Genomic DNA, 26,972 nt, shown 5'->3' on the forward strand with positions numbered 1-26,972 from the left:
GTAAAAACGGGAAAATGTAAAGACACATATTTTACCATGTGTACTGTCACTTGGAACAAGGTTCACCAAGTGACTACCTGTGAGTGAATGTTTCCTGCTGAAGTGATGATTCTGTGGCTAGAATATCTAATAATCGAGGTGGTGATACAAGCTGAGTGGCACAATATGCCAGCATACACAGTATATCATATATATCCCCTCAGTTATTTCTTAAAACTACTTGCACTGTACTGTATGTCCATCAGTACAAATAAATACCTAAAATGGGAGGAAAAATAAAAATCATAAATCACACTGGCTATTTACTTTAAACCAGGAAATGCTTAGAAAACCTTGGGTACTGGCCGGCCATGAACAATTCTGTCTCTTGTCATGTTCTTCTTCTTGGGATGAGAAAGAATAGGGAACTTTATCTTGGAATTGTGGAACTGAGTGGTCAGTGGCCGGCGGCACTTGCTGCTGGACACGGTCTCCACACGCATGATCTGTAAACATAACAACAAAATAAAGTTTATTGTTCCTTAATGGGAGGTGGTGGTCATGTAACAAACTGTGTGCTATTATTCATAAAATTGGGGAACTGATCCCAATTAAGGAAAGGAAAGGTACCTTTCTAATCCCTTCAGGCCAAAGACACCTCTTCTCACCTAAAAGAACTGCCTGGCATTAAGCATGATAAACTATTAACTTTATTGAACATAATTAGTACTTTTTTTCTTTTAATTTCTTCACAATGCAAGTAGACCCTTAAATCAGATAACATTTCATTTTGTTCTCATAAACTTTTGATAATTTGGGGTTTTCGAGACTTAATAATGAAAAGGTTATTATATAGTCAAGCCTCATTATGTGATGGGGTTACATCAAGTGAAAGCCCACTCCATACCAATTTATCGTACAGTAAGGATGATACAACATGGGTTCAATGGGGACTGGGAGAGAGGCCTATGACTGTGGGAAAAAAGGCTTTCCACTGAGGACAGCATCTTTGCCAGACATGATTTCCATGTCACAAGTTTCAGTAGTTCACACACAAAAACTTATCAATTCACTCACTGGACACTGCACTATTTGCATGGTGATAGCAATGGTATTTCAATGGCCTTTCAGGAACAAAATGGAATGAATGGGAGATGACCACAGCAAATGCAAACAGTGGGTGGCCATCTTGGCTCAAACGTCCAACTAGGAGGCATTGTTCTACCATATTTATGATCATTTCACAGTCGTAGCAAAGCTGGGTACAGTATAAGTTTTACTTCATCCTAGTGATATATGAGGAGGGGGGAGCAAGACCTGGCTGTATACCCTTCACTTTAAGAGGTATCCTGCAGACTGCATAAATATTCCATCAAACTGGAGTTACAAAACAATAATCACACTGGTACTTACAATTCCTGTCTACCAGGTAAAACCCAATTATGTTAACATATTACAGATGCTCTATACATGTTTACATTTGTTGCCATCTTGATTCACTCCAGAAGCCACACTGGGCAAAAGGAGGCGACAAGATGCATTAATCTGTGCACAAAGTTAACAAGGTCATAGTGAGGGCATCAGGACCAAATAAACTGTGCACCATTAAAATTTTTACCGAAATGGTTGAACAATACTTACTTTCAAAGATAATAACTACTGCAATAAAGAACACATACTGACTGCATAAAATCTAAGTACTATAAATGAGACATGAATGGACAATGCCACAGAGGAAAATACTGTAGGGGGAAGTGACTTTTCCATGACAAAATGGAAAAACATTCTCCATACACCCTTAAAAAATATATATATATAAATATATATATATATATATATATATATATATATATATATATATATATATAAAATAATAATAATCTGGCCTTTTGTTTCTCAAAAGCGCCAGTTCTTCCTTTTGGGAATTCACTAGCGCTCGACACACATACATTATTTTTATAATTACAAGAATTGTGACATTTCTTGTATATAATACAAGCTACATCATATATACATGAAAGTGGCAATAATTAAACCCTATAATCATCCGTCATAGTACCTCTCTCCAGATCATAGCATTTTGAAAAAAGAAAGGCTTTCAGCTGTCTATCTATTGCCAGACGCCTCAATCCCGTTTGGGGTGGCCACAAACAAATTGCCTCCAAATCGCCCTGTTCCCCGCCATTTCACTGCCCTGCTCCCAACTCACACCCCCCTCTCTCATATACCTCTGCACCCCATCCCTCCATCTCATCCTCGGTGTGTATATATATATACACACATACTGGTCTGGTCATGTTGGACTTTGGAGGAAAGAAAAATTAATGCATTGCAGTGACATGGATGGAAAGACTGACAGGGGAGCATGAAGGTTACTATTACTACTACTAATCTGGTCATTTATTCCTCAAAAGCAAAAGTTCGTCCTAAGGGGTTCATTTGTGCTCGAATCTCTTTTACACTTTAACAATTACAAGAATTGAGACATCACACAATACGAAACCAACTTCTCTTGTTTCCCCTCAATGTATCCCATCATTTGAAGTCCTCCATTTTATTTTTTGTCAGAAAAATCCTGGGCCTTTTTTGTATGTTTAAAATAAAATTTTCTGTATTCTTCTGCTCTTCTCAAGACCTCCTTGTTCATATGTGCTCTGTCTGTGACACTGTTAACATTCTTCTGTAAAACCTCATTTTAGTCACCCATGATCCTTCATTCTTTGTCAATAATCCAACTTTCACATCTGTACATCAAAACGGTTAAAACATAAAATTAGAAATACTCTTTCTTACTTTCAAAGAAATTCTGTTTTTCAGCATCTTCTTCATTTCTGGGGATGCAATCTTAGCTAGCCCAATTCGTCTTCTAAGTTCTTATTCACTTTTTCAGTCCTGTCAGGAAACTTTTGAGATAAGTGAATTTTGTAACATGTTTCACTGACGTTTCCAATTTTTGCACTGAAATTCATATCACCCCTTTACTTATAATCATATATTCTTGTTTCTTAACATTTACTGTCTTCCCTTTCTTTGTACTTTCTTCAACCACCTTGTTCATAATCTCTTGCAGCCTTTCTGGGGAGTCAGTGCTCAAGACTGTACTCTGCGTGTTATTTTTTCCTCCAACTACAGGTCTTGATTTCCTCTACAATTTAACTACATAAATTAAACTTGTGTATATGTTTCATTCTCAACTCTCACACATGCTGTCTGATCTAAGTGTATTTCAAAGTATTTATAATGTACTGCACTTACTATCTGGAATTGTGGTTGGTGGGGGCACTCACCATCCGTTCACTTGATGAAGTGCTGCTCTCGGATGCCTGTCCTTTCCTCTCTTCCTTCCTTTCTCACCTGTCTTACTTTCCTCCTCCTTCTGTCTAAGGGAGACTCTACACTGAGTGGCAGGCCAAATGGTTTCCTGTACACCTGGAAACCTCTAAGCTGGGTAGTAACCATATAACCAAATTGTTGCACCTGGTGGTTTAATGAGCAATTAAGGCACTCCAATTGGACTGAATTGGTGCAGGTTTATATCCAAGGGATGGTTGGGGTTCGTTGCCCATGTAATGGCACTCAGGGATGAATGAGGCTGGTCAATCTCATCTTAAACGTCAGGACCAACTTGCCTAGCCTCGGGCTTCTACGCTCCTCATGGGGCAACACAGGATTAGATGACGAATGAATAAACCATCTAGATCCACATCCATCAACATTTTGAACAATTCATCATGCTTCACTATCAAATGCCCTGGCATAATCTCTAACACGTACACAGGCAAACCCTGATTTATGATTCCCTGAATTACCATAGTGATGGGGGTAGAAATACCACCCTACCCCACCTAAAAATGGACAAGCCCTGGTTTAATAATGGGGTCTGAGGGCTTTGAGGAGGAGTGAGTGAGTGCTAGGGAGCACCACATATCCCCTAGCCTCAGGGAAGGATAGCAAGGATGACTACCAGGACCGGACATGGACTTCCAAGAAGTGAGTGATGACAGGTGTTTGATATTTTCTGACCTATTTTTTATGATTTTCAGATTTTATTTGTTGGTTTTAGTGAGTTATTTATGGGTGTTAGGCTTAGGTTAGCTTCTTTCACAACTGCTAGGCCATTCAGACTGGCTTTAAACTTTTTTTTGTACTCATCCAGGTGGGTTTAGGGCTTGGTTGGAGGGGAAACCCAAGGCTCAAAAATGCATCCCTATACCGATACTTTACATGTTAAATCATCCCCAATTTACGATAACTCGCCTAAGGATGGTTTTTTACTTAACCACTTGCATCGTTAAACTGGGGTTAGCCTGCACTTCTATTCATTTCTTGATTGTTCGGTCTGCTATCATCTGCACCATAAATGTTGCATTTCTGGTGCCTGAACTGTGCACAATGCCACACTGCTCTCTGTGTATTTTGTTCAACTTGGTTCTTGCCCTCTTTTCAAGGATTTTCAACAGTATTTTTGTGAAATGGCTCATCAATCTGTTTGTTCTGTTTTATTCACATTCTGCGGCTCCTGGTTTCTTTGAAATATCTATGAAAATAGATCTACTCAGGTCCTCTGGTATGTCTCCAATTTCATCTACTTTACTGCCACTTAACAACAGACACTGGGAATATTTTGGGCGTGGCCGCCCTCTCCCTACGGCAGTATTTCCAAAAACGGTATTTTTTCAAACCTTGATTTCCGGCAGAATATAAGAGAGAAGTAGCGGAACGACTGGGTAAATATGAATTGGGGCAGATGGGGGACGTGGAAGGTGTGTGCAGGATATTCACAGAAGAAATATGTGCAGCATGTGATATGGTTTGTGGGGTGAAGAGATGGCGAAGGGGGATGCAAGGAACAGAGTGGTGGAATGATGAGTTGAGGCAGGCTGTGGCACAAAAGAATAGAGCATACAATGAATGGATGAGAAATAGGGGTGTGGAAAAAGTTGAGAGGCGGAAGAGTTATATGTAGAAAGGAAGTGAGAGGTGAAAAGATTAGTAAGAGAGAGTAAGAAGTGAGTGGATGAAGAATTTGGAAGGAATTTGAGTGTAAAGTGGAGGGACTGTAAGAAAATGTTCTGGAAAGAGGTGAAGAGAGTAAGACAGGGTGGCAGTGAAGTTAGCAGGGGAGTGAAAGATAAAAATGGTAGATTACTAGTGCAGAAGGGAGAAAAAGTGAGCAGATGGAGAACACTTTAAAGAACTGTTCAACATACAGGATGGAGGGAATGCAAGTATAAGTGGCTGGGGAATGGCTGGGAGAAGGAGGAAGGTGAGAAGACAGGAAGAAATCAGTAGGATAGAAGTTGTGGAAGCAATGAAGAAAGTCAAATTGGGGAAAGCCCCAGGAATTGATGGAGTGTGTGGTGAAATGCTGAAGCATGGGGAAGAGATAGTAGTAGAATGGATGTAGAAGATGTGCAGATTGGCCTGGGAGGAAGGTAGAGTCCCGGATGATTGGAAGTCAGGTATAATTATTACCTTGTACAAAGGAAAAGGGGAAAAAGAAGTGTGTGGTAATCATAGAGGCATTTGTCTTCTTAGTGTAATAGGAAAAGTGTAAGGTAGGATACTTACTGACAGAGTTAGAGAAAGAACAGAGGAAGTAGTTGGAGAAGAACAGGGAGGCTTTAGGAAGGGAAGAGGTTGTGTAGATCAGATATTCATTGTTTGATCTGTAGTGGAAAAGTTTCTACAGAAGGGAAGGAAGTTGTATGTGGCTTTCATGGATTTGGAGAAAGCACATGACAGGCTGGTTAGACAAGGATTGTGGAAAGTATTAAGAATATATGGAGTAGATTGGAAGTTGTTGAATGCTGTGAGGAGTATGTACGATGGTGCTAAAGCTGCAGTGCGTGTGGATGGTGAACTGAATGAATTTTTCTCTTTTGAAGGTTGGATTGAAACAGGGATTTGTCATGTCTCCATGGTTGTTCAAAATGTACATGGATGGGGTAATAAAAGAGGTACAAGGTAGGGCAGTGGATGTTGGAGTGGCCCTGGTGAGAGAGGGTAGTGTTTGGAAACTCCCTGTACCGCTGTTTGCAGATGATACTGTGTTGTTGAATGAAGAAGAAGGGGAGCTGCAAGGCTTGGTGGATGAGTTTGGGAAAGTGTGTATGAAATGGAATCTAAAGGTGAATGCAGGGAAGAGTAAAGTGATGGTCTCTGAGAGAGGTGAATGTACAGTGAGGTTGGATGGTAAGGAAATGGAAAATGTGAGTACGTTTAAGTACTGTCCTTGGGTTGTGTGATGAGTAAGGATGGAAGTTTGGAGGGTGAAGTGCTTGAAAGGGTACAACAAGGAAGATAGGTTGTTGGTTCCTTGAAAGCAGTGATAAGAAACAGGGAAGTGAGCATGGAAGTGAAAAAGTTACTACATGACAGTATTGTGATACCAACTATAACGTATGGAAGTGAAGCTTGGACGTTGTTGGAAGGACACAAGGCAAGAGCGAAAGCAGTGGAAATTAGTTATTTAATAGGAGCCTGTGGAGTCATATGAAGAGACAGGCTGACAAATAAGGATATAAAGGAGCGTTGTGGTGTGGATGTGATAGGAAGCGTTAGGAGAAACACACTGACGTGGTTTGGCCACGTGGAGAGGATGGAGGGTGAGAGACTGACGAGGAAAGTGTATGTGAGTGAGGTGGAGGGGGGAGAGGGAGGGGGAGGTCAAGGATAAGATGGAGGGATGGAGGGGAGAGATATATAAGAGGGTGTGTGTGAACTAGGAGCAAGGCAGTGAAATGGTGGGGGACAGTGACATAGAGGCGATTTGCTTGTGGTCATCCCTTATGGGATTAAGGTGTCTGGCAACAGATAGACAGAACTGCCAAGTTGTGAAAATCTGGAACACATCCCAGACTTATAATAAGGACTGCTTGCATTTTCATCAAACAGCAAATATGATCAGTGTTACCATACTTTCTTTCCTCATCCTTCTGCCTGCGGGTGACTTTACACTCCCTCTTCTGTCTTTCTTTCCTCTTCCTTCTGCCTGTGGGTGACTCTACAATGGGTGACAAGCCAAATGGTTTCCTTACACCAGAAAACCATTTACTACACTGGGTGGTAAACATATAACCAAGTTTTGGCACCTGGTGGTTTAGTGGGTAATTACGGCGCTCCAATCAGCCTGAGCTGGTGAAGGTTAATATCCAAGGGATGGTTGGGGTTTACTGCTCACGTAATGCCACTCAGGGATGAGTGAGGCTAGTCACTCTCATCTTAACACGTGGATTGCACAATTACATTTTTTTATCCCACCCTGTGGTGTGCAAAAAAAAACGAAGGAAAAACATTTTTTTTTTTGTTTATTATAAACTTGAAGATAAACATCCAGGGCATCATCTGGCGAAAAGAAAAAAATCTCTCTCTCTCTCTCTGTCTTTGCGTAAGTTAATGTACAGGAGTAGTGAAAAATGAAGATTTTTATTTTTATTTTTTTTGTTTATTATAAACTTGAAGATAAACATCCAAGGCATCATCTGGTGAAAAGAAAAAATATATCTCTCGCCATCTTTGTGTAGCGCCACGTGTAAGTTTGCACAGGGGTGGAGTAGTTAGTGGTAACGCATGGCCAAAACAGCCTGAGCTGTGGCTAGCAATGTGACACTACCCAGCCTGAGCTGTGGCTTGCAATCCACGGGTTATATGTCAGGACCAACTTGCCTAGCCTCGGGCTCCTACGCTCTTCATGGGCCAGTGCAGGACTGGATGATGATGATGTTACCATAATGCTGAATAAGTGCTCTTCAAACCCAACAGGCCAATGGCTGTTGAATCAATGTGATTAATTTGTTATTGCTTTGGCTATAAATTAATATACTGTAACTGTATTTGATATATTAGTTTATTCAGTCTGGTAATCCCCCACCATAGCCCTTGAAACCAAATGATTTACCCTTTTGCTCCAAGTTTCTACAAAATGAATAAAATCCGGCATACAATACGGTAAGCTGAAATAATATAAGTTGTAATTTTCCAACTGAAATGTTATTCATGATACTTTTGATGTCCTAGGTTTCCCTTGAAATAGTACAATGGCCTGACATTGACCTAAATATATGCTCGTATAATGCAGAGTACCAGGTACACAATTAACATCTGAAAGGTTAAGGGTCTCTTAGCACTGTTAGCCTATAACTTAAACCAAGAAAGCCTACCTGAATGGAGTGAGCACGTGCCCTGTGTCGAGCACCCATGTCCCGGTAACACTGAGTAACAGCTCCGGACACTGTAAGGTCACGGTATTCACGGTACATATTGTGGGTACCAGAACGTGAATCATAGCGCAGCCAGATACCAATGTTCTTCACAACATCAGGCTTACGCTCAACTACCTGTGAAATAAAAACCACCAGATACTGATTACATAAATGTAAATGAAGAATCAGAGTACAGTAAGACCTCACTATAACTAATTGGGGCCCAAACCATTCAAAAAAAAAAAGCAAAATTCTGATAAAAGCGACACCCAGACTTCCCCCTGCTGTCCAGGACTTTTTCCAATTTATCAGACATTAGTCCGGATTGCACCAGCAGTTTTTAAACTGTTTTCACAACCATTGCAGTACTGTACTATACTGTACCTTCACTACAATAATAAAATGGTATAATATATAAAATAATACTGTACCGTACTGTACACTGATAAACATGTCTTTTGTTTAACTTATTGTGGTGAACATAGCTGAAATGGTCAGGCAGTCTGAAATGCTTCTGGCTTTATCAGACTTTTTCCAATATAGGCCTATAGGAATTTAGTCCAGTAGTTCCTCGATTCCGAGAAAAGCAAATATGGGCAGTTATCTCAGAAGTGGTGAGGAAGAAAGCCAAGAAGGTGCTTGGGGTGACATCGGGACAGAGGAGGGAAGACAAGGAGACTTGGTGGTGGAATAAGGAAGTACAGGATAGCATAAATAGGAAGAAGCAGGCATAGAAGAACATGAATAGACACAGGGACGAAGAAAGCATTCAGAGGTATAAGGAGACGAGGAACATAGCCAAGAAAGAGGATGCTAAGGCAAAAGAAAAGGCATACCAGAGAATTTGAATAGTAGAGAAGCGGAAAAAGACCTGTACCGATTAGCCAGGCAGAGAGAGAGAGAGAGCTGGGCGGGATGTGCAGCATGTTAGAATGATAAAGGATGCAGATGGCAATGTACTGACAAGTGAGGAGAGTGTACTAAGAAGGTGGAAGGAGTATTTTGAAGAGTTGATGAATACAGAAAATATGAGAGAGGGAAGGTTGGAAGAGCTGGAGGTAGTGAGTCAGGAAGTGAGGAATGCCATGAAGAGGATGAAGGATGGCAAGGCAGTAGGCCCAGATGGTAAACCAGTGGAAACATGGAGGAGTTTAGGAGAGATGGCTATGACGTGGTTCACCAGATTGTTTAACAAAATCCTGGAGGGTGAGAGGATGCCGGAGGAGTGGAGAAAAAGTATTCTAGTTTCGATTTTCAAGAACAAGGGTGATGTGCAGTGCTGCAGCAACTACAGAGGTATAAAGCCGATCAGCCATGCAATGAAGATATAGGAAAGAGTGGTGAAAGCTAGGCTGAGAAGAGAAGTGAGGATCTGCGAGGAGCAATTTGGTTTCATGCCAGGGAGAAGTACTATAGATGCCATATTTGCTTTGAGAATGGTGATGGAGAAGTACAGAGAAGGCCAGAAGGAGTTGCATCGTGTGTTTATAGACTTGGAGAAGGCTTATGATAGGGTACCGAGAGAGGAGCTGTGGTACTGTATGAGAAAGTCAGGAGTGGCAGAGAAATATGTGAGGGTGGTGAAGGACATGTACGACGATAGTCTAACAGCAGTGAGATGTGCAGCAGGAATAACTGAGGGTTTCAAGATGGAGGTGGGATTGCATCAAGGATCAACTTTGACTTTGAACCCTTTCTTGTTTGCAACGGTGATGGACAGACTGACGGATGAGATTAGACAGGAGCCTCCGTGGACAATGATGTTTGCGGACGACATTGTGATATGTAGTGTGAGCCGGGAGGAAGCTAAGGCAGAGCTTGAGAGATGAAGATATGCACTGGAGAGAAGGGGAAAGAAAGTAAGCAGAAGCAAGACTCAGTACATGTGTGTAAATGAGAGAGATGACAGGAGAACTGTGAGGCTGCAAGGTGTAGAGGTGGCAAAAGTAGATGAATTCAAATACTTGGGGTCAACTGTACAAAGTAACGAAGTGTGGTTTAAAAAAAAAAAAAAAAAAAAAAAAAAAAAAAAAAAAAGTGCAGGCGGGATGGAGTGGGTGGACAAAGGTGACAGGAATGATCTGTGACAGAAGGGTCTCTGCAGAAATGAAAGGGAAAGTTTATAAGACTAGTGAGGCCAGCCATGTTGTATGGAATGGAGACAGTACCACTGACAAAAAGACTGGAGGCACAGTTGGAGGTAGCAGAATTGATGTTATTGCGTTTTCACCAGAAGTGACGAGGTTGGACAAAATTAGAAATGAACATATTAGAGGGACAGCGCACGTAAGTCAGTTTGGGGACAAAGCTAGAGAGACGAGACTGAGATGGTTTGGACATGCGCGGAGGAGGGATGAGGAGTATGTCAGGAGGAGGATGCTGGAATTGGAGTTACCAGGCAGGAGAAAGAGTGGAAGGCCAAAGAGAAGGTTTATGGATGTAGTGAAGGACATGTGGGTGGTAGGTTGTAAGAGAAGTAGATGCAGAAGAGAGAGTAAGATGGAGACGGGTGATCTGCTGTGGCGACCCCTAAGGGGAGAGCCGGAAGGAGAAGAAGATATATATAAATACAGGTAAGCCCTTAATTCACGCGAACTTTTTTCACACGATTTCAGTTATCCACGAATTTTTCGTACAATAATTAAAACATAAAATTATAGTATTCAAATAAATAATTTTAATATACAAGAGAAATAAATAAAATACAAAAATGCCTACCTGCTGCCCGTGTGCATAAATATGTGTGTGTGTGTGTGTGTGTGTGTGTGGGAGGTCGGTCTACCACGCACCACACAGTCAGTTTGAATCCAACGGTCGAACCATGAGTGACTCGCGAATCGTTATTTGTGGCTTCTTTTTCTGCCTTCCAGTGATTGCTTGCCTTGTCTGCCAACATGGGGCCCAAGCGTAGTGCTAGTGATGCATATGGTAACACACCAAAACGGACTAGTAAAGTGATGTTGCTGACAGAGAAAGTTAAAGTGCTGGACAAACTTAAGGGAGGAATGTCAGCGACAATTCTTCATCAGGACAATTCTCCGTCATTTATTTACATACCAGTCTATTTAGCAAGTACAGTACACTAGTTTTTTAATTATATGAGTTATAAAATCCCCCTGAAAATTAGTTATTAAAGTATTAATTAATTCATTCATTCACTGCCAGACGCCATGTATCCCAAACGGGGTGGCCAAGGGCTTAGAGTTAATTGTTTTACAGGGAGGGGCACTAATCCTCCACCATTAATCAATAATAATTATATTTATACAATGACAGGAAATCATCCATGTTTTGATGGTGAATTGACTTCGTGATGAATTGTCTTGGAGCCGTGTGTTTGGGGTGAGTCAACTGTTCTTACAATAAAGAAGGCAGAACGTAGCATACGGGAGGCAATGAGGGCTAGTGCACCAGACTGTGCTGAATTGTCTCCACCTACGTCTGTGAACTAGCTCGGAACCGTATGTTTGGGGTGAACGAGTCAACTGTTTGGACAATAAAGAAGGCAGAATGTAGCATATGGGAGGCAGTGAGGGCTTGTGCACCAGACTGCTGAAGTGTCTCCACCTACGCCTGTGCTTGTCAGGTTTCAGTGTTAAATTTCTTACATTTTTGTTGTTTTTCATACGTTATGCTAGTTTATAAGGTGTATGTAGTGCATAAACAGTATTATTCAGATGTAGACATGCGTAATTATGTGCACACAAGAGCAGAACATATACGCGAATTTACCACAAATGCGAAGGGTCTGGGAACGTAACCCTCGCATGAATTAAGGGCTTACCTGTATATATATATATATATATATATATATATCCATCCATCATCAAATCCTACATTGCCCCATGAGGAGCGTTGGAGCCCGGGACTAGGCAGTTGGTCCTGAAAATTAAGATGAGAGTGACCAGCCTCACTCATCCCTGAGTGGCATTACATGAGTAATCAACCCCAACCACCCCTTGGATATAAACCCTCACTGGCTCAGTCCGATTGGAGTGCAATAATACTAAGCCATCAGGCACCAAAATTTGGTTATACTGTATGGTTACCACCCTACGCTCCTCATGGGGCAACGTAGGATTGGATGATGGATGGATGGATGGATATATATATATATACAGTACAAGTCCCATTATTCGGCATCTATGGGACCAGGATGATGCCGAGAAATTAGATTTGCCGAATAACCAAAAACCTACCCACTCAGTACCTTAAAAATATTGGTGAACACTTATCACCACTTATGGTACGGTATTACAACTGTGTTTGGAGAGAGTACTGTATACTGTACAATACTGCAATCAATACTGTACTCTACCTGAATCTGAAATATATATATATATTAGTGAACATATACAAGGGTTATGACACAGTAGGCCTACAAGTCAGATAACAGTTCCTGGATGGCCGAAATGATACGGAATATTACCTACCAGCTCAGTACATCACTTGTATTGGTGAACTCATCACTACTTATTACAAATATGTTTGGAGTGAGTACTGTATATAGTACTTTTTCCGAACAAAATAAAATAGTCGGAAAATTGCATAAAATAAAGGGATCTGAACTGGTAAGGTCTTTCTGATGAAAGTCATAAATTACATTTAGCACTCACTCTTTTTTTTTTTTTTTTTTTTTTTTAAACATGTGAAAGGAGAGTACTGATGGAAACAGTAATGTATTCCATGAACCCCTTAATAACCTCCGACATTGAACAACCCTTTAAAGTACCGATGTCGAGTTAGTGAGCTATGGAAAAACTGTGAACAATTATGGGAATGGAACGAAGGTCACTGGTATGTTTACACGACTCTATGCTACGATTCCAAGCAGTCAGGGGGTCAGTTAATCTCAGATGTTTTCGCCAATTTGGTAAATGCACCTTAACTTTATCAATTCTCCAGTCAATCATAGCGAATCATAGCATGGGTTTAGGGAGCTAAATAACACATTTCTAGGTGCGCCAGACGATTATTTTCACATCTTATAAGAAAATGGAAGAAATTAAATCCCTCTCTGAGTACGTAAAGTTCTTCCATTCTTCTGAAATCAATTTATTTTTCTTAAAGATGGGAAGATAATCGTCTGGCTCATCTAGCAATGTGATACTTAGCTTCCTAAACCCATGCTATGATTCGCTATGAGTCACAGAAAGATTGATAAAGTTACGGTGTATTTACCAAATGGGCGAAAACATCTGAGATTAACCGATCGCCTAACTGCTTGGAATCGTAGCGTAGTCATGTAAACATACCACTGACCTTCGTTCCCTCCCCATAATTGTTCAGTTTTCTTTATAGCTCACACTAACTTAACATCACTGACATCGGTACTGTAAAAGGTTGTTCAGTGCCGGAGGTTATTAAAGGATTAATGGGATATATTACTGTTTGCATCAATGCTCTCTCTTTCACGTTAAGCACAAAAACAAACAAAAGAATGAGCACTAAATGTACGTTTAACTTTCATCAGAGAGACCTTAGAAATTCATATTCCTCCAGTTTATTTTAAAGTATTTTTCTGACTTTAGGTTAGGTTAGGTTTGGTTAAATTATAAGGTACAGTTAAACTCGGTTAGGTTAGGTTCAGTTAAACAGGACAGTCCCTTCCACCATTATGCTGAGGAATAAAAATACTAGAGCTGTCACAGCCATACAGCTAAAAATAACAGGGAAACTGATTTAACAAGTAACATTCATTTATGGGTAATGCATTACAGTGTCAGTGGTTCATGGGCTACTCAATTACCGGTGTCATTTTCAGGAAGGCATCAAGAATGAAAGAATTTCAAGAATTAGCGTGGGGGCTTGGAACGTAACCCTCACTAATATGGTGGGGGTGGTTACTGTAGTGTATGATACTGTGCAATATTGTAATCAATACAGTACTATACCTGAATCTGAATAAAAATATAGAAATTAGTGAACACACAGAAGTATAATGAAACATTAGGCCTACAAGCCACAGATAACACTTCCTAGACTGCCGAGATGATTCCGGACATCTGCCGAACAATCAATGATTTTCGTAAATGGGACTATTTCTCAAAACTGCCGAAATGTCGGATCTACCGAACAATCAGCTGCCGAATAATAGGACTTTTACTGTATATATATACAGCAATCCCTGTACTATCCGGACGCCCACTTTCCGGACATCCCCACTTACCGGACATTGTGGGCCTGGACCTTCGTAACCCAAAAATGGCCAAAAAAAGAAAAAAATCCCCCCCAAATCCTAATTTTTTCCCACCCGTAATTTGAAACTGCCGCGTGGTGCCGAACAGCTGTTACACCACAGACCCTCATCCCCTCCTTCCTCTCCCCTCCACTGTCAGGGTTGCCATTTGGTATTTTTCATTACTAAATGTGGGCCAATTTGGTCATAAAAAATTCATTTGGTAATGAATCAGAGTAATGCATTACCAAACGGATTTTTCACATGCATGAGGATACACAGGATGGAGATGGTGGATTGTTTGGTCTCTCTGATTAATCTGCTAACATACATAGCGTGAAAATAACCAACATGCTGTTAATTATATAGAGTGATTACATGTATTTCTATCTATCTATCTATCTATAGCCCGACGCCCTAATCCCGCAAAGGGTGGCCGCAGACAAAACGCCTCCAAGTCACTCTGTCACCCACCATTTGACTCCCCTCCCCCCAACTCATCCCCCCCTCCCTCATATACCTCTCAACTCCATCCCTCCACCTCATCCTCGGTCTACCCCTCCCTCTCCCTCCCTCCACCTCACCCACATACACCCTCTTAGTCAGTCTTTCACTCTCCATCCTCTCCACATGTCCAAACCACCTCAGTGTATTTCTCCTAATCTTTTCAACCACATCCACATCTACCCCACAACGTTCCTTCACTTCTTCATTCGTCAACCTGTCCCTCCATGTCACTCCACATGCTCCTCTCAAGTAACTCATTTCCACTGCTCTCACTCTTGACTTGTTCCCCTCTTGCAAGGTCCACGCCTCGCTTCCATACGTCAGGGTAGGGATCACAATACCATCATGCAGAGACTTCTTAACTTCCATACTCACTTCCCTATTTCTCATTACTGCTTTCAGCATGCTCTACAACCTTCCTTCCCTGCTGTACCCTTTCACGCACTTCATCCCCCAAAGTTCCATCCTTACTCATCACACTACCCAAGTACTTGAATGCACTCACATTCTCCATATCCTCACCACCATCCAACCTCACTGCACACTCTGTGACTTCATTCCTCTCAAACACCATAACTTTACTTTTGTTTACATTAACTTTCAGCTTCCTCCTCCTACACACTGTCCCAAATTCATTCACCAAACCTTGCAACTCCCATTCATCTTCACTCAACAATACTGTATCATCAGCAAACAGCAACACCGGGAAGCTTACAAATCTCACCCTCATTCGTTAGGGCCACCCCCCACAACCACTGCCCTACCTTGTACCTCCTTTACGACCCCATCCATATATATATTAAACAGCCATGGAGACATTACACACCCCTGTTTCAGTCCCACATTGAGATCAAAGAACTCACTCAGCTCACCAACCACTCGCACCGTAGCCCTAGCTCCCTCGTACATACTCTTCACAGCACTCAACAATTTCCCCTCCACTCCATATATTCTTAATACCTTCCACATACCTTTCCTATCTATTCTGTCATAAGCTTTCTCCAAGTCCATGAAGGCAGCGTACACTTTCCTTCCCTTCTCTAGATACTTCTCCACTAAACATCTTAGAACAAATATCTGATCTACACACCCTTTTCCCTTCCTAAATCCCCCTTGTTCTTCTCCAACTAGCTCCTCTGTCATATGCCTAACCCTATCAATGAGTATTCTACCATATATTTTACCAGTCACACTAAGAAGGCAAATACCCCTATGGTTACCACATACTTCTCTCTCCCCCTTTTCCTTTGTACAGAGGAACAATTATACCTGATTTCCAGTCCTCTGGAACCCTTCCCTCTTCCCAAGCCAATCTACACAACTTCCATATCCACTCCACAACAATCTCACCCCCATACCTAAGCATTTCACCACATACTCCATCAATTCCTGGGGCCTTTCCCAGCTTAATCTTCTTCATCGCTTCCACTACTTCCGACCTACTGATCTCTTCCTCCCTCCTCTCATCTCTTCTCCCAGCCATTCCCCAACCACTTATACTCACACTGCTCTCACTCTCTACATTCAACAAATCCTCAAAGTGCTCCTTCCATCTCCTCAATTTCTCTCTCTTCTCTACCAACAATCTATTATTCCTATCTTTCACTCCCCTACTATTTCCCCTTTCACACATCCTTACTTTCTTTACCTCCTTCCAAAACAATTTCTTACTCTCCCTCCATTTCACACTCAGATTCCTCCCAAACTCTTCATCCACTTTCTTCTTACTCTCCTTCACCAGTCTCTTAACCTCCCTTCTCCTGCTCACATATACCTCTCTCTTCTCTCTCTCATCTTCTCCCCTACCTCTACTCGCCAACCATTCACCATATGCCTTCTTCTTTTGTTCCACAGCTCGTTTCACCTCATCATTCCACCATGCTGTCCCTTGCACACCCTTGCATCTCCTCCTCACTCCACAAACCACCTCACACGCTGCGCTTATCTCTTCCGTGAATATCTTACATACGTCTTCCACCCCTTCCATCTGCTCTAGCTCATACCTTCCCAATCTTTCTTCCACTATGCTCTTATACTCTGTCCTCTTCTCACTATCTTGCAATTTCTCCACTCTTCTCACAGGAGCTGTTTCCTCCTGTCTTCCCCTTACGCCTCCTCAACCACTTTCTTTGCAGCTCTACCTTGGCCATCACTAAGTGATGGTCCGTGACTCCATTCCCCCACCCTCTCCACACCCTTGCATCCAACACTTGTCTTCTCATTCGCTCATCCACACACACGTAGTCTATCATTGCCTTCGTTCAACAAGTTCACCATCCATCCTCCTCATTACTCTCCATGTATACCGGTGGATCATCTTATGACGAAAGTAGGTGTTGGCTATTGCCAACCCCTTACCAGCACAGATGTCCACCAAAGCACTACCATTCCCATCTACTTCTGCTGGCACACCCCACTGACCAACCACTCCATCCACTCGTACATTCCCCGACTTTGCCATTCATGTCTCCAATCAACAGCACTCTCTCGCTCCTCTCAAACTTGTCCATACATGCTTCTACTCTCGCCCAAAACTCATCTTTCACTCTTGCCACTCGATCCTCTGTTGGAGCATACACACATACAATCGCCCATGCTTGTATACCTACTTTCATCCTCACCCATACAATCCTTGCACCCACTGTTCCATACTCTCTTATATTCTCCTTCCACTTCTTGCTTATCATCAGACATACTCCCTCTCTTGCCCTCTCATTCTCACTGACTCCCGCACATATACCTACACCGTATTCCCATTCTCTCATCCTTTCACCTTTCCATTTAGTTTCAGTCAATCCACATATATCCACTTTTGCATCCTCAAGCACCTGGACAATCTCTCTCTCTTTCACTTCATCATTCACTCCTCTCACATTCCACGTTCCTACTCTCAGAATGTCCTTTGTCCGTTCCTTAGTCGTCAACGTATGGTCCGTCCGGGTCCGAGGCGCTTTATTTGCTTTTTTTAGTTAGTTCTTTTTACGGGGTGGGGCACTAACCCACCACCAACCCTTTTAGTCGCCTCGTACGACAAGCAGGGATACTGGGGGAGTATTCTTGAAACCCCCCTACCCCCAGGGGTATATATAATTGTGAAGAATAAATGCTAGCATTACAAATTTGGTAATGAAAATTGAGGCGTTTGGTAATGTTGCCGTTGCGATCTGACAACTCTGTTTCCCCCTCGCACACCAACACCGAAACAGTTATTGCCTAACTTCGATCACGAGTGGTAGCATGTTGTAATGGGAGCCACACGTGCTCATTTTTGTTTGAATAAACAGTGAATAAACTGCAATACCTCGCCACTAGACCACATGGGAATTTACAATATTGTGCAGTGTTAAGAAATTAGAATTTAGAGTGCAAAGGATTAACTGTGGAGTGCAAATGGTGGTTGGAAGTGGCCTGGTGCAATTAACAATGTGCAGTGTTAAACAGTTATAACTCACAGAGCAAAGAATTACTGTAAGTGCAGCACAACACTGGATTACTGTATGTGCTTCAAGAGCATTTTCACCACTGCCAAAACCTTACAAAAGGCAGCCACAAACGTGCTGTAATTACCTTGGATGAGGTACAGTCACTTCTAATTCCTCATTCTTTGGTTCCTTTTCATTTATTTCAAGCTTTATGTCCAATATTGGTGTGAATACCATCTTAAGTAGGTTTAAATATGTGCTATGCATATCCGGTAGGGAGTTATTTATGTGGCTTTCAAAATTAGGCTGGGTTAGGGTCCATAAGTACCAGTCCAGGAGCCAGGGACTTGTAAGTACCCAAAATGTTTAATATTGTATAAACTCACCTCTAAAACCTCATTTTGTGGTTCTTTTGCATTTATTTCAGTCTTTTATGTCCCTTATTGGTGTGATTTGGGTCTTAAATAGATGCTATACATGTCCAGAGGGAGTTGTATAGGTGTTTTTCTGAGTTAGTGTCCATAAGTACAAGTCCAGGAGGCTAGGGCCCACTATCCGGACATGCCTTTGGCTCTATTACATCGGATAGTGGAGGGATTACTATGTATATATATATATATATATATATATATATATATATATATATATATATATACACACCGGTATATATATATATATACATACACACACAGTAAGACCTCACTATAATGGGCTAATTGGGGCTGACCATTCCGAAAAATGCGAAATTCCGATAAAAGCGACATCCGGACTTTCCCCTGCTAACTCGGATATTTTCCGATACATAAGACATTAGTCCAGATCGCATGAACGGTTATTAAAATGTTTTGACTACCTTTGCAGTACTGTACTGTGGTATAACTTCACTACATTAATCAAATGGGATAATATATCTAATAATACTGTATTGTACACTGATAAACATGTATTTTATTTACCTTATCATGGTGAACATAGCTGAAGTGGTCAGGCAGTCCGGACTGCTTCTGTCTTTATCGGACTTTTTCTGACATAAAGGATTTTAGTCTGGTAGCTCCTCCAGTCCGATAAAAGCGAATTCTGGTCTACTGAAGTCTGTCATATTGAGGTTTTACTGTATATATATTATCCCCACAACAGTTGCAAATTATGTGCGATTACTTGTTTATTAACACTAAACTAAAGAAGCATTTAAACAGCAATAAAAATAAACAGTAGAAACAATTAAGTGCTTCTCATAAGCTAAGCTAAGCTAGGATAGGAGGCTCCATAGGTGGAGGATGCAACAGTCAGTCAATTACATTAAGTTCTGCACCTTACAATCCATCTATCTACCTAGCTATTGCTAGACGCCTTAGTCCCGTAAGGGGTGGCCACAAACAAATCGCCTCCATGTCACCCTGTCCCCCGCCATTCCACTGCCTTGCTCCCAGCTCACACCCCCCTCTCTCATATACCTCTCCACTCCATCCCTCCTTCTCATTCTTGGTAATCAATTACACTAAAATGTAACAATTGGAATATAATAAACTAAAATGTAGTACTGTACTTGAAATATAAGAAACTAAAATGTAACCCTTTAAATAAACACTAAGTCACATTTCAATCAGAGTTCAACTTAGCAGAAATTCCGCCCTCTGCAGGGTTGACTTACTGAGGTTTTACTGTATGTATATCACACACACACAGCTATACTGTTTAAATACATTATCTAAAACTGACTTAAGAGTTGTGTAATCACATGACAAAGTAACACAAAAATATAACTTATACCTTTCATATTTTTCTTTTCATCACTTGTTTGTTCCCTTTCTAAGGCATCTTGGTTAAGCCAAGTAACCAACTCTCGAGAACTGACACAAGAAACATTACCAGCATGAGTTTCAGAACGAAAACCAGTGCTGGATATTCCAAGTGCCTTAATCTGCCACATCATTAACGCAAGAAGAGCTACACAAACTCAACTGCTGACTTTGACATGGCATGAAGATATGTTACTGCACATAGCTATATACAACACCTTACAATGACCTGAGGAGAACAAGTGGCAGTTGTTCTATAGTTTTCCAAATGCTACTGTTCATCTTAAAAAATTATCTTATAAAATATGATATTAGTTAACCTTACCAAGTTGATGGAGACAATCTCACCGCTGGCCTTCTTCATCTTCTTCAGCTTGGAGAGGAAATACCAGAAGCGTGACTTGGCTGTTACTCGATCCGGAGCAAAGATACGCATTTTGTACAGCTGGGGCTCAGGATCACTGTCTGAGGGCAGTTTGCGCCCAATCACACTGTACTCTTTCAACTGAAATAATGGGATATGTTTTTTAGTATGGTACTAGTGTACATAGTGAATGCAGCAATATGATGAAATATTACCAAAATAAAGTCAAGCCAGGGTCTACAGCTGCAGACTGACATTATGAAGCCCTAAATCCCTCCTCATGGGAGATTGAATAAAATTATTCTAGACACACACACACAAATACAATGAAAATGATTATCTTCGGCCAAAGGTTATGTAATTTGTATTTAAAAAAAAAAAAAAAAAAAAAAAAAAAAATTCATATCTTTTTATAATTTGTCCCAGATGCCTTGTGGCACAGTACGAGTCTTACTGATTCATTAAAATGACTGCTTGGGGGGGGAAAAAAAAAAGCATAACAAGCAACTGAGGAAGTCTACTCTCTGAACAGAAAAGACATTTCCCTCACATCAAACACAATACTTTAAGCAGATTACTGGAATCATCATCTGCCTGAAAATTTGGTGCCTTAATGGAAAAGGTGTAGTATAGGCTTCTTCAGCCACCGCTGGAGATGGATGCAATCACAGGGTAAAGGAAGAACATCATGACTGGTGAAACTACTTATAGGATGATACTGAAACCTCCATAATGATACATTTGCGACGGAGATGCCATAGAGAAGACCCCCCCCCTAATATGGCGGTACAGTAAAACCTCAATATAACGGACTTCAGTAGACCGCAATTCACTTTTATCAGACTCGAGGAGCTACCAGACTATATTCCTATATATTGGAAAAAGTTTGATAAAGCCAGAAGCAGTCCAGACTGCCTGACCACTTCAGCTATGTTCACCACAATAAGGTAAAAAAAGGGCATGTTTATCACTGTACAGTACAGTATTGTTATATATATTACAGTATACCATTTGATTAATGTAGTGAAGTTATAATACAGTACAGTACCACAATGGAGGGATGGAGTGGAGAGGTATATGAGAGAGGGGGGTGTGAGTTGGGAGCAGGGCAGTGAAATGGCGGGGGACAGGGCGACTTGGAGGCGATTTGTTTGTGGCCACCCCAAACGGGATTGAGGCGTCTGGCAATAGACAGATAGATAGTACCACAATGGTAGTCAAAACAGTTTAAAAACTGTTCATGCAATCCGGACTAATGTCTGATATATCGGAAAAAGTCCGGATTAGCAGGGGGAAGTCCGGATGTCACTTTTATCAGAATTTCACATTTTTCGGAATGGTTTGGCCCCAATTAGTCCGTTTTAGTGAGGTCTTACTGTATAATGTCACAGGGCACACATGTAATAGATGGATGTGAGTGCAACAAACTAAAACAATTGTTAAACAACTGAATGTAAAATTATATTCGCTAAGAACTTGCTGGTGGATGATAAATATGAAAACAGCTGCTCAAGTGCTTAAGAACAGAAGTGGGCATACAGGGAATGAGGAAGGAGGTAAGAGGTTGCCTATTATACTGACAATTATTATTAGATTTAGGTATAAAATTAGATTGTATATAGTACATACAGTATATGGTCTAGCATCTTATGTCTGGGTGCAATACTAGTGGTGATTTGGCAGCCATATGGGTTTATTGCTACTATAGGGTCCATGGGGTGGGGGTGGGGGTGGGGGGTAATGACCATTATACTGTACACTGAAATTTGGTACTCTTGCGAATCTCTCAGATGTGACTTCTGCACAAAGGGAGGGAGTACTGCAAATGGTTTCCTGGGTTACAAGAAACTATTAGGCTTGTCACTCAGTGTTAATAGTGGAAAGAAGAGTAATAAAATGGACTGGAAGAAAAGGACAAAATAGGAAGGGAGGAGGGCACACACAGAAAGAGGAAACAAGTACAGTAGGCAGTATTACATTGGGTGCATAATGGTTGCCACCACCTACCACCTAATGAGATGGGTAGGATTCGGAAATACAACCACAAAGACATAAATACAAATTACTGTATATGAACAGTACAGTACTTGATACTTATTCTGAGGTAACACTGCCATGTTTAAATGTCAAGTAATTGTTAACAATTTCCCACTAACAATGATGTGGCAGGATTCAGAAATTCATTCATCATCCAACCCTACATTGCCCCATGAGGAGCGTAGGAGCCCGGGGCTAGGCAGTTGGTCCCGACATTTAAGATGAGAGTGACCAGCCTTACTCATCCCTGAGTGGCATTACATGAGCAATCAACCCCAACCATCCCTTGGATATAAACCTTCACCGGCTCAATCCAATTAGAGTGCAATAATTACCCACTAAACCACCAGGTGCCAAAATTTGGTTATATGGTTACCACCCAGCATAGTACATGGTTTCCTGGTGCACAGGAAACCATTTGGCTTGTCACTCAGTGTAGTTACCCACAGGCTGAAAAAAGTGGAAAGAATGAAGGAAAGATACATGCATGAAAATAAAACAATGACTAAGTTAACCATTGTTTTAATTGTTTCATCTTGATTCACTCCAGATGCCATATTTGGCAAAAGGAGGCGACAAGATGTAATGATCTGTGCACAAAGTTAAAGGTCATTGATGATTAGCACCAGGACCAAACAAACTGTGCATCACCAGAGAATTAAAAATCATATGATGTTGTATGCTGATAAAAAGTATCAAACTCTGCAAGCAAAAGAGCTGATTCGGTACCTGATTGCCCCTTCATAATTTGTTGCACTGGTACGGTACTTCTCTTATGTAACTATGCGGGGGAGGGGGGGGGTGTAGTGTAGTGTATAATACTTGGTCACAATATCTACATGGCATGATAATATAAGTCTCGGGTTGGAGCTGACAGCATGTTGACTTAAATACCAGAGTTTGAGTCAAAAGATGGCTAGAGGTTTTCCTAGCATGTAAATGCTGCTAGGGATATACGAAGCTTCCCTATGGCTTAAATCATCTGAACTACAGCAACATTATCTTAAACCCTACTGTCCCAAGAGGCAATATGGACCAACTGATAATGTTTACAGAATTGCTGTCAATGCAGTAATGACTTAGACTTAAAATCATCATTATAAGAGTACTGATCATGGAAAGGAGGTAGAGTTTGCACTGTAAGTTTTGGTGAAAAGAGCTGCTGCAATGTGTTTTGCTACTACAGCTCCATCATTCATCATAAGAAAATATCCAGAGAGAGGGCCTTCCCTTATGCATAAACACTCAACTGCCCTCCCAAAGATACACTGTATTAGAAGGGAAAAGGCAGTGGAAACAAGGGTGAGTCTCCAGAGATAAAGGACCAATGGACCACATAGCTCTGCCAGGTAAGAGAGATCTTTGGAGAGATTGCTACATCTCTCACCAAAAATACACTACCCTGGTGCAGGCTTGAACTGTCAACCCTACGGTTGTGACGCGCAAGTGCTACTGCTGAGCTATTCTGGCCATGGAAAGGTGGAAAGAGTGGGATTTAAGTACTGTATGCCTGCATATAAGAAAAACTGAGGGATTACTGAAGAAGCTGGAAAAGGTGTTGAATATGTAAACACTAGTTGCGAGAATGGAGACAACAGATGCATGTTTAGGAGTAACTGTGAAGATGCCTAAATCAAAACTGAGAGAAATGAGGATGGAATTAGAATTCTGTACCCATGGCACCTTCAGAGTGCCTTCAAGGAGCATCTCATATTATATTACGATGCTACTATATGGTAAAAAAAAAAAAAAAAAAAAAAAAAAAAAAGAAAAGGGGGGATGCTTTAAGCTAGAGGTGGGAAACGTTCGGCCTTCGGGCTGTATAAGGCCCGCAAGACCATTTGATCAAACCTGTGAGGCAATTCATAAACTCGCGAACAAATTATATATATATATATATATATATATATATATATATATATATATCTCTCTCTCTCTCTCTCTCTCTCTATCTATCTATTGCCAGACGCCTGAATCCCATTCGGGGTGGCCACAAACAAATTGCCTCCACGTCGCCCTGTCCCTCGCCATTTCACTGCCCCGCTTCCAACTCACACCCCCCTCTCTCATATACCTCTCCACCCCATCCCTCCATCTCATCCTCGGCCTCCCCCTCCACCTCACTCACATACACTCTCTCTGTCAGTCTTTCACCCTCCATCCTCTCCACATGGCCAAACCACCTCAGTGTATTCCTCCTAACACTTCCTATCACATCCACATCCACACCACAACGCTCCTTCATTGTCTCATTGGTCAGCCTGTCTCTCCCATGTGACTCCACAGGCTCCTTTTAAATAACTCATTTCCACTCCTTGACACGTAGGGATGCCAACAGCATCTGGTGTTCCCCGGCGGTCACCCATCCAAGTACTAACCAGACCCTATGTGTCAAGTGGGGTTGGTGGAGGATTAGTGCCCCTCCCTGTAAAACAATTAACTCTAAGCCCTTGGCCACCCCGTTTGGGATACATGGCGTCAGGCAATGAATGAAAAAGGATGAATGATTTCCACTCCTCACTCTTGACTTGTGTCCTTCCAACAACGTCCAAGCTTCACTTCCATACGTTAGAGTTGGTATCACAATACTGTCATGTAGTAATGTGATACCAACTCTAACGTTTGGAAGTGAAGCTTGGACGTTGCTGGAAGGACACAAGTGTGTGTGTATATATATATATATATATATATATATATAAAATGTACTGGGCTACAGTTGATTTTAAGCTGATAATCTTGTAGCCTATTGCCCACAAATGATGTTAAAAATATCCTAATGGCCCTTAATAGGAGAAAGGTTCCCCATTCCTGCTTTAAGCAATAGAAGGACCTTACTAAATCAATTCTTCCTGATAGTCTTATATTTTTCTTATTATTTTTGGGGTTGTAAACAAACGTTTCTTGTTAAATCTACTTCCCCGCCAATTTTAGCTATGTTCCACTGTGATAACTCGTCTGAATCATCAGCGACTGTCCTAACCTAACGGTTTAACAACCTAAATTAGCTTAACTGTACCTAACAATTTAAACTAACCTAACCCAATCTCCATTTGGGTAATGGCAAACAAAATACATTTTAGAGTAAGTCGAATGTTGGTTCCATTGGGCCAGAAATAAATGATCGTAGGTCCAGCTTAAGGAACGTGAGGATAATAGGAAAGTTTTCATCAGAAGCAAGTAATTTACCACCCTGAACACTCAGCAAAATACATTAAAAAAACTAGAGGAATAAGAAATGAATTGGTAAGGTTTTTCTGCTGCTTAAAGTGTACATTTAACAATAAAGTTTGTCCAATCTCCACTGTCATATTTTACAGTGTCTCGCACATTCACGGTTACTCCTAGGAACTCTCCAAAGACAGTGGTAAAGATGATGGGACTTAGAAGATAAAAGAAAAAATTGCTAGTAGTGATTAAAGGCGTGGACATGAAGGAAACTAGACATCACTAATATCATCATAATGACTGAACAATTGGTGAAACAAAATATCAAGGGTGTCCAGCGATATATAGGTAGACTGGTAGTGCAGCTAACAAATTCGTAAGCACCTCTAAGTGTTTCCTCGCAGTTAAATAATGTAACTATCCTAGAGCTGAACTTGTGCTGAATATTTTGTCTGCTAATATAAATACATGAGCTGGTTATGCAAGTAAATTTGTATGACTTTGAAACATATTTTGATTTCTTAATAACTCAACTACTTTCATAAAATGTACTGTACTTCTGAATGACCTACAATAAAAACCCATAACGCTTGTCTGAGTACTGCTTATATGGTGCCAGAATTGCATTTTGAAGTTCTTGCCATACATAAACAGTAGAAAAAACACTCACTCAACCAACAAATATCTCAATCATCCTTGAAAAATGGGCTTGCCAAATATAAAATTTATGCAGTTTAAAATCTCTGTAATGTTTATGTCCTCAGTTTAGCATGAAGTATGTGTAGCTTACAATAACAGCTACAGATAACTGCACACGTGAATTTCACAAACCACCTCTTCAACTTTCAATAAAATTAGCAGCATTATATTCTTTATCTTGTGGCCTGGCTTCATTCAATGAACAGAAAACACACTGAAGAATGCGAGTGTACTGGCAATCACCCTATATCCAGTAATATCCTAAGCAGTAAGTGAAAAAATTTGATTGCATACCAGACCGGAGGCCTTCATTGTCGCGGATCTGTTGAGGAAGGCCTGACTCTGGACGGTCGCCGGAGTTAATCTTCATCCTGTAAGTAAAGTGTTCAAAATAAATGAAAATAAAATCATATCCATGCCATATTACAATAAATGTTAAAAATAATTTATCTTCGGAAACTGCTATTACAATCAAAATAACTAACATCATCCATATAAAATCTGATTGAACTTTCATGCATATAATTGCACTTGCACAGAAAATATATTTTTGCTTTTGTGAGCATACTTTTCCAGATAATTGTAAGTTTTTGTCCGCCAAAATTAAAGTGGAGCGAA

At 41.0% G+C, this 26,972-nt stretch overlaps 1 protein-coding gene across 1 annotated transcript; it reads right to left on the bottom strand.

Annotated features, from left to right (window-relative positions):
- Window positions 1–289: 289 nt before the first annotated feature.
- Window positions 290–26,725, bottom strand: RpL18A (ribosomal protein L18A). The gene is made up of 4 exons (XM_080269267.1): window positions 26,649–26,725; window positions 20,415–20,594; window positions 8,142–8,318; window positions 290–485 (listed from the first exon to the last, which is right to left on the bottom strand). The coding sequence occupies exons 1-4, from the start codon at window positions 26,664–26,666 to the stop codon at window positions 324–326; spliced, it is 537 nt and encodes a 178-aa protein (XP_080125393.1). The 5' UTR covers window positions 26,667–26,725; the 3' UTR covers window positions 290–323.
- Between the last annotated feature and the right edge of the window lie 247 nt (window positions 26,726–26,972).

Source organism: Coenobita brevimanus, chromosome 1, assembly GCF_032717465.1.
Source record: "Coenobita brevimanus isolate Jiangsu-jjx chromosome 1, ASM3271746v2, whole genome shotgun sequence".
In the NCBI taxonomy this organism is placed as follows: domain Eukaryota; kingdom Metazoa; phylum Arthropoda; class Malacostraca; order Decapoda; family Coenobitidae; genus Coenobita; species Coenobita brevimanus.

What these genes read in the sequence shown, in the direction of transcription:
- RpL18A (XM_080269267.1), bottom strand. An exon ending in AGATTGTCTCCATCAACTTG is followed by an intron (nt 8,319 to 20,414) that starts GTAAGGTTAACT and finishes TTTATTTCACAG; the next exon opens with GTAGTTGAGCGTAAGCCTGA. An exon ending in CACGTGCTCACTCCATTCAG is followed by an intron (nt 486 to 8,141) that starts GTAGGCTTTCTT and finishes TTATGTTTACAG; the next exon opens with ATCATGCGTGTGGAGACCGT.